The 8,220-nt window shown below is 40.9% G+C and overlaps 1 protein-coding gene and 1 pseudogene across 1 annotated transcript; both read right to left on the bottom strand.

Annotated features, from left to right (window-relative positions):
• Positions 1 to 70: 70 nt before the first annotated feature.
• On the bottom strand, positions 71 to 2,364 carry LOC139459464 (uncharacterized; annotated as a pseudogene).
• A 550-nt stretch (positions 2,365 to 2,914) lies between these two features.
• On the bottom strand, positions 2,915 to 6,374 carry LOC139459463 (carbohydrate sulfotransferase 11-like). Its single transcript, XM_071240908.1, has 2 exons — positions 6,327 to 6,374; positions 2,915 to 4,138 (listed from the first exon to the last, which is right to left on the bottom strand). Exons 1-2 carry the CDS (start codon positions 6,372 to 6,374, stop codon positions 3,047 to 3,049), a joined length of 1,140 nt encoding a protein of 379 aa, XP_071097009.1. The 3' UTR covers positions 2,915 to 3,046.
• Between the last annotated feature and the right edge of the window lie 1,846 nt (positions 6,375 to 8,220).

Here is an 8,220-nt window from a genome sequence, read left to right as displayed (position 1 = left end):
CTGTGTCTTAGTTACCTTCTTCTTACCATTACCCTTACTTTGCCTTTCCCTTTTCCCCTAGGCTGCCCTTTCATTTTGCATGATTCAAGTTTTTCTTCTCGCTAACTAACTTGCAGAACATCTCCTTCCAGTTGCTTGGATTTTGACTGCCATCAACTGTTTCAATACTTTGACTGGTTCCTGAAGTAGATAGGAGTGACATCATCTGAAGGTACCCGTAAAGATCCGGGTAGAATAGGTCTTCAGCAACCTGTGCTTGCCGTTAAAGGCGTGTATGCTTGTCATAAAAGGCGACTAACGGTATCGGGTGGTCAGGCTCCCGGACTTGGTTAATACATGTCATCGATCCCAATTGCGTGGATCGATGATCATGATATAAATCACTGGATTGTCTGGTCCAGACTCGATTATTTATAGACCGCCGTCATATAGCTGGAATATTGCTGAGTGCGTCGTAAAACAACAAACCAACTTTTAGTGCTGCGTGTCCGGGATCACTAGAAGTGCCCACGTCCATTGGATCATGAGGATAGGACATGTGGTCGGTAGCCAGGTTTTCTGTGGTGAGTTGTTTTACAAAAAAAAAATCTTTCTTTTCCTGCATACTGAGGTTCACTCCATAACAGCTGGCTAATGCAAATGGTTCTTGTTTCGTGAATTTGTTCAGTACAGATGGATCTTGCATGAGTGTTCTTTGGAGCATTAGGTGTGAGGCTTCTTTATTTGTAGATGTGTCTTCTTGGATTGCCGAGTAACTGAGGGTCTTTGATCTTGACTGTTTTTGTACCTCCTTGGTCAAGACATTCTTCCTGTGTTCCATGCTTTTATGGTTTTCATCTTCCTCCTTCACTCCGAAGTCACTATATCGTGGTACAAGTCGGTCAGGGCTAGATTACCATCGACCATATCATCACCAAACACTGAGTCTCCAGACAGGTCTGCCACATACAAGTCAGCATCATCAAAATCACTTCCCATGTTCATCATATACCTGAAATAGTACCAAATTTAAAAGGCGTGTTAAGACCCCTTCTTGATAGCTATTAAAATTATGTGCATGCATATTGTTTTAGCATTTTGGAAAGGTAATAGTGTGATTAATATATATGATAAATAGGCATGGTATATAAATACCCTCTTGCAGCGTGCCAAGTCCAGTGAAGGCTGAATTCCTGGTACCTGAGAGAATTCGTAAACCTCTTTCTTGTGCTTCTTACATGTAGCGTGCAGGACTGTAGTTGCGGACAAAGAGGCCATCTGCACTGACACATCTACCTTCAGCCACACGAAGCTGACCTGGTTGATAAATGTTCTGACAATTGACCACCACCTGTGGGAGAGTTTGTCCTTGCGACTTGTGTATGGTAATGGTGTATGCAAGGTTTAATGGATATTGGTGTCTTTCACTAATAACTTTCACCTCATTTGGATCGAAAACTGTAAATGAAGTCTTCTTCAGTTGAGTACAATTTCTCCAAATCTGACAGTTGGTCCATCATGCTCCAGCTTCTGTATCGTGCCAATCACACCATTTACTAACTTTCTAGACAGATTCCTGATCAACACAACTCGACAATGCAACCAACTTTCAGGGTAAGACCTTTTGGCCATAATTCGTATCAGATGTCTTGCACAACCATCAGCAGCAGCAGCTAGGTATGCAGTGTCTTCGCCAGAATTGTGGCAGTCAACTTCAAAGTTGGTAGCATACAGGAAAACTGGATTGGCATTCTACTTTAATGGACGTGATAGTGAATTATATAGATATTAATGTATTCTCTTGGTTGCCCATATTCCAACTCACTTATCACCTTCATGAGATTTTGATCTTGCTGGCGCGTTACATCACTGAGAATAACCTTATGAGTCATTGACTGAACCCACACAGGACCAGTGAATGCATGTTGACCAGGGTCATGGTACAAGTCATTAGGATGAGGAGGGATTTGGAAGAAATCACCCACACATACAATCTGTAGGCCACCAAAGGATAAACGTGGATCTCTAATATTCTGCAGATGTATTCCAACTGGAAAATAAATAATTTGGAATTTATAAAGGGACAAAATGATATGGACATAACTGATCATTTCAGTGTGTATTTCACATGTAAATAAAATAATTAAAAGTGTCTGTAGTATTTACCATCTGTGTATAATATACCATGCTTACTGTCATGCACCATTAAGTTATCATTACAAATACAAATACTGTGGCTTTGTCAATAATATGTAACTTTATTAACTGAACCATGTGAAATGTTCTATTGAAACTAACCTGTGCAAAGATTTTCTTGCTGATCATGCTTATTTCATTGACAATTAACAAATAAGTTGTCGTGATTCGATTGTATCTGTCCTTCATGCTGTTTGTGAGAAAAAATCAAATTAAATACGTCATCATTGTGATACATCCCGTCACTCAGAGTTCTGCCGTGTTGGAACTGCCTGGCAGCCTTAGACAATATCTAGAGCGAGATTATCCGATGACAAAAAGATTAAGGGAAGGAATCGTATTTTTTGCTTGATGTAAACAAACAGTCCAATATGGCGGGTGACGCTCCTTGTCTTTTATGAAGTTTAAATATTTTTACATAGCGCAGTATCGAGTTCCTCTGGGCCAGACGTATCCAGGAGCATGAAAACATTGAAAATCATCATTCGATTCTATTTTGTCAAACTTATGAGACAAATGAGCAATATTCCTTCTATATGACGGCGGTCTGTAAATAATCGAGTCTGGACCAGACAGTCCAATGAGTGACATCATGAACATCAATCCAAGCAATTGGATCGACGACCCAATGCCTTTGAGATTATACGTAAAGAGAGAACAAAGGTAAGTAGCAATGTTTTTTTAATTTGTTTCAAACATGGTCATGAATAATTGACAAGCTTGACAAAGTATCACGAGAGGTTTGCAAATAAACTACGGTATTTCTTTGTTTCGTCTCTGCATCCGAGGTATGAAATATTAGTTTATTTTGTTTGTTGTTTAACGCCGTACTATTCCAGCTGTTCCAGCTATTTGACGGCGGTCTGAAGATCTACTGAAAAACATACTTTGGGTAAGGATCGTACCCAAATGTCAGCAACTCCTTTTCATAAATTCGCTCTATTGCCAGCAGTGTATCTCTTCTTATTTTCCCATATGCATGAACTCTCCATTTACGTTTTGCTTTTGTCATTTGACTAAAAGTTCGATTGCTGTGTTGGTACTCACTGGTTATCTCCCTTGTTAAGATCCGTTTGGACAAAGGAAGTTTTGATTTTAACCTCTCTACAGACCTTCTGCTCAGGTATCCATTCATTTGAAAAGCGTCTAAAAGTCGTTTTACACAATGCACGAAACATGACTTAAAGTTTCGTTCAAAGACTAGATAATTATAGTCGACAAGCATGCGCATCTCCTCCAGAACATGATCTGTCTGCTCCATGACTTTAACAAAGCCATTTAGACCAAGTAGCTGCAGTATATATTTACTGTCAGAATCAAACGTTTCCAGTTTACCAACAAAATCAGGTTTAAACCTACATGGACTGCAGTGGTCCATAACAGTCCCAAAATGATCATCCATCGCACCCAGAGTCTCGTTGTCCCAATGCACAATAAGATCCAAGAAATCCTGGAAAGACACAGTACTGTAATCCGTTCGACACATTTTGAATGGATTCTTGATATGGTGCCCTTTTCTTCTAAGAATCAGAGAACCGAAGGTCTGGAGGAAGAATTTATCAAGGATCACAAATTTGTCAAGGAACAGAGACCAGAGTCTTGTGTATGGTTCTCTAACAAACATGAACCGTGTTGTCATAAAAATTAGGTTTCTGTTCTCTGCGTTGTCCAGGTTGTATAACCTGAGTTTCTTGGGGCTGAGGTGAACATCATACTTGCTCACAGTGAACGGGTTAAAGCGGGTGATGTTGTATTCGGGGTTGTAATAGTGGAGGAAGTGAAACACCCGCAGCCAAAACGTTGACGCGATCTTGTGGCTCTGACAGAAGGACACCATTGATCGTGGGTCGATCACAACGCTTGTTGCCGTTCCGGGAGGGTCGGACTGACAGTGTTTGGCGATGAGTTCGTGTCTGGTCCTCTGTTGCTCTATCATGGCTGGTCGAAGTGGGAATGTTGGTTCCTGGGGAAGATATAGACGTTCAGACAAATTAGTATCGAGACACAAACTATACAACGCTACATATATTAGACTCGCATAGCAATGTTCTTGAGTTTTGTGCTAACACTGGTAAAGTAAAATTGCATTGATGAGTGCCCGTTTGGTTTCGTCAAATTGCTGTTTGTATGTTTGTTGTTTTACGCCACACTCAGCAATATTCCAGCTATATGACGGCGGTCTGTAACTAATCAAGTCTGAACCAGAAAATCAAGTGATTTACATCATGAGCATCGATCCACGCAATTGGGATCGATGATATGCTTCAAACAAGTCCGGGAGCCTGACCACCCGATCCCGTTAGTCGCCTTTTACGACAAGCATAGTCGCTTTTTGCGGCAAGCATGGGTTGCTGAAGTCCTATTCTACCCCGGATCTTCACGGGTCTCGCCAAATTGTATTGCTGGTCATAAGAGATGACTTATTGGCTAGGGTTTCGGTGACATGGTTGATTGAATGTCATCGTACCTTGACGGAGTGGGACGTTAAGCGATTCGATTATTTATATGTCGCAGCATGTAGCTGGTATATTGTATTGAAGAGAGCTACGTTATACGATAATTATTTCCTCACGCACTCACTAATTGATTTGAAGAGTTATTTGATGTGCAAAGTCCCAAACCTTGTGTATTAAATCCCTTCCATTACGTATTAATTTACTAATGTACACATGCTCGATATGAGGGAAAACGGTTTTATTCGCTCTTTGTGATATGTAGGGTCTTCTGATACATGAGGGGCGGTCGGGTAGCCTTGTGGTTAAAGCGTTCGCTCGTCACGCCGAAGACCCGGGTTCGATTCCCGACATGGGTACAATGTGTGAAGCCCATTTGTGGTGTCCCCCGCCGTGATATTGCTGGAATATTGCTAAAAGCGGCGTAAAACCATACTCACTCACTCACTCACTCTGATACATGAGCAAAATAAATGAAATAAAAGCGACAAAACCCATTCGAGTCAATTGTACGATTCTGAATAGATCACGAGCATGTGTTTATGAATCACTGTCAAATAGTGATGACACAGGTGTTCGAGAAAAGGTAAGCGTATCCCGCCCCACCGGAAGCACCCGTCACAAACACATGCTAAGGCAAGTCAATTGGTAACGTGAAACAAAAACACGATGACATATGGTACACGTCTAAATAGGGAATTGCATCGGATATCGTCATCTTTGTCACTGATTGTCAAATGTGGAAATGTCCTCCATTACCATAAAACGTTTACCGAGGCCTTGCATGTTGTAACCTTGCTCGAACATGATCTGAGCAAGGGTTTTATGGCGCTCTTTGAAATGCTCGACATAAAGGGAAACTTGAAGTCATACAGCCTTCTCATACAGTCTTGTGGAGAGTGTTTCGTCACCCTGAATCTTTATGCATAGGTAGAATACGTCTTCAGCAACCCATGCTTGCCGTAAAAAGGCGACTATGCTTGTCGTAAAAGACGAGTAACGGGATCGGGTGGTCTGCAGGCTCGCTGACTTGGTTGATGCATATCATCGTATCCCAATTGCGTGGATCGATGCTCATGATATTAATCACTTGATTGTCTGGTCCAGACTCTATTATTTACAGACCGCCGTCATATAGCCGGAATATTGCTGAGTGCGGCGTTAAACAACAAACCAACCAACCAACCAACTTTATGCATAGATCTAATGTAGATAGTCGATATACGTTAAGCTCAGCATTAATTCTGATTTATATGCACTAAGAAACAGATCAGCAAGAAAGGGAGCGCATTTGGTGCACATGGGGATGCTTACTTCTTGCCTAAATGTCATACCCCTTCTTATCAATAAGGAAGTCCAGCATTTCACATATTGTTTTCTCCGTCAGCTTCTTTCATTTTTTACAAATTGACAAATTGAAAAGCAGTCATTTGTCCCCACGGATTTCACTGATCAGTGAACGTGATCTGTCCTACATGACAGAGCGTGTGCATGCCACATGTCACAAGAATCAATATCTGTATTTGGGGAAACAATTCCAAAGTCATTTGCAAAGGCAATTGCCTTTTGAGCTACGTGATGTTAATTAATTCGGCCGACATTCACACCTGGCCTTTCATTGGGAACTGCGACAAGCCATGCTTATAATGAGTTGATAATTAGCAATTTATATGCATCTGAGATTTACGCTATTTTTACCTTTCTGTTAGATACAGTCACGGTGCTTCGTTCCTTAAAGAACTTCATGGTCACATGTGTGTAAGTGGAAAACTTCTGTTAACCAGGACAGAGGCTTTCGAGAGAAAAGTTCGGCAAGAACATGGTTAGACGAGGGGCTGAAGCCCAAGTCTTTTTCATGAATAAATATCTGTTCTGTTCTGGTTTCACGCACCCAGTGACAGACAATCAACCGCGTCACATATTATACCGACGCGATTATTATCAGTCGGATCCTACTACAAACATGGGAAAACGGCGAATTAATACTTAATCAGGGGGTCAACAGATACAGATACCACGAATGTGTCCCTTATTAAACTGCAAAACAATGGGAATGATAAAATAAAGAATAACTATTAAAATTCGTTTTGTTTTTTTCCATGTTACCTTATTTGTGGAATCCAGTCTGTTGTTTGGACTTGAGGTAGAATCTGAAACAGATGAGACATACGAACTTGATTAATGTTACCTTTGCAATACTGTTTTAGTCCCATAATCCTATTTTTTTATTTATTCCGAGAATTAAGGAGACATGTACAATACAGACGTTTTCACATCAGTGTTTGTTTGTTTGTTTGTTGTTTAAGCAATATTCCAGCTGCATCAAGGAGGTCTGTAAATAATCGAGTATGGACCAGGCAATTCATTGAGCATCATGAGCATTGATCCACGCAATTGGGTAAGCATGGATCAACCAAGTCAATAAGGCTGACCACCCAATGCCATTGGTCGCCTCTTACAACAATCATAGTCGCCTTTTACGGCAAGCATGAGCTGCAGAACCATTCTAACCCGGATCTTCACGGGTTCCACATCAGTGATGCTAACAAGCTCGTGTATGGAGGTTGAGAGACCAAGAATCGTATTCGCTGAAAATATTTTTAATGTTCAACGACAAGCGGATCCTGACTCGGTTGAAAAACGTTACTCCACTGAAATATGAAACGTGAACGCCGGAGAATAATTACCATGAGAGTATTGTTTCATTACTAACGAAACTATTCGAAAGACCCACGACCCAGATTTCCAATGTACATTCTGACTGTTGACCATCAGAAACACGGGCACACGGTACAGAAGGAGGACCTCTCCTATCCCTCTGCTAAGTGTAGGACCTATTTGCATTGTCGGACATATAGTACCGGGATGGAAGAAGTCCTGTTGCATCTCATAACCTGGGTAGCACTGAAATCACATGCTATGGTTGGTACAATTGCCTTACAGTGGGAGATTGTGTTTTAGCCCGTACACTCTCTACCACCAAATTAAAACCAACGAATTTTGTGCTTGCTAAACCAAGGATCATTATCAAGCTGTCATCGGATTCTGGAACAACCAAGTTAAGCAATTCTGTACAGCAAGTTAGACCACTGGGCCACCTGTTTCCCGTTACAAATCACGTACGGATATAGACATCGTTACTTACGGTATATATACAGGAGTACAAATGGAATCACTGAAAACACCACTAGTATGACGAGGGTCCGTTTCAATGTCCTCATCTTTCAAGACACTGCAACAGAAAACTTAGGTAACTATTGTATGTTGTTGAAGCTGCAGACAGTGGTATTCAAGCTGTATCGTGGCGGCCTGTAAATATATACATACTTCAATAAAGGGCGGACCATCTGATAATCGTGTAGAGGCCTGTAAATATATACATACTTCAATAAAAGGGAGGATCATTTGATAATCGTGTAGAGGGACTGTGAAAATCTTTTTGCAGAAAGGGTTTTATACTCAAAAATTATTTTTGATAGACATGCTAGATGTGAAATAAGACAAAATTGTTCAACTCCTTCTTTCGCAGACAAAAAAACATATTGTGTCTCTAAAATCCTCCCAGCATTTTCAGTATAGAAACTGGTCCATT

Source organism: Haliotis cracherodii, unplaced genomic scaffold (genome assembly GCF_022045235.1).
Source record: "Haliotis cracherodii isolate W230 unplaced genomic scaffold, xgHalCrac1.p SCAF_13, whole genome shotgun sequence".
Lineage (NCBI taxonomy): Eukaryota > Metazoa > Mollusca > Gastropoda > Lepetellida > Haliotidae > Haliotis > Haliotis cracherodii.
This window is presented reverse-complemented; position numbering and strand designations above follow the sequence as displayed.

Coding starts and splice junctions, on each gene's coding strand:
- LOC139459463 (XM_071240908.1), bottom strand. CDS start 6,374: ATGAAGTTCTTTAAGGAACGAAGCACCGTGACTGTATCTAACAGAAAG. Junction 4,139..6,326: donor TGACTGTATCTAACAGAAAG/GTAAAAATAGCG, acceptor TATCTTCCCCAG/GAACCAACATTCCCACTTCG.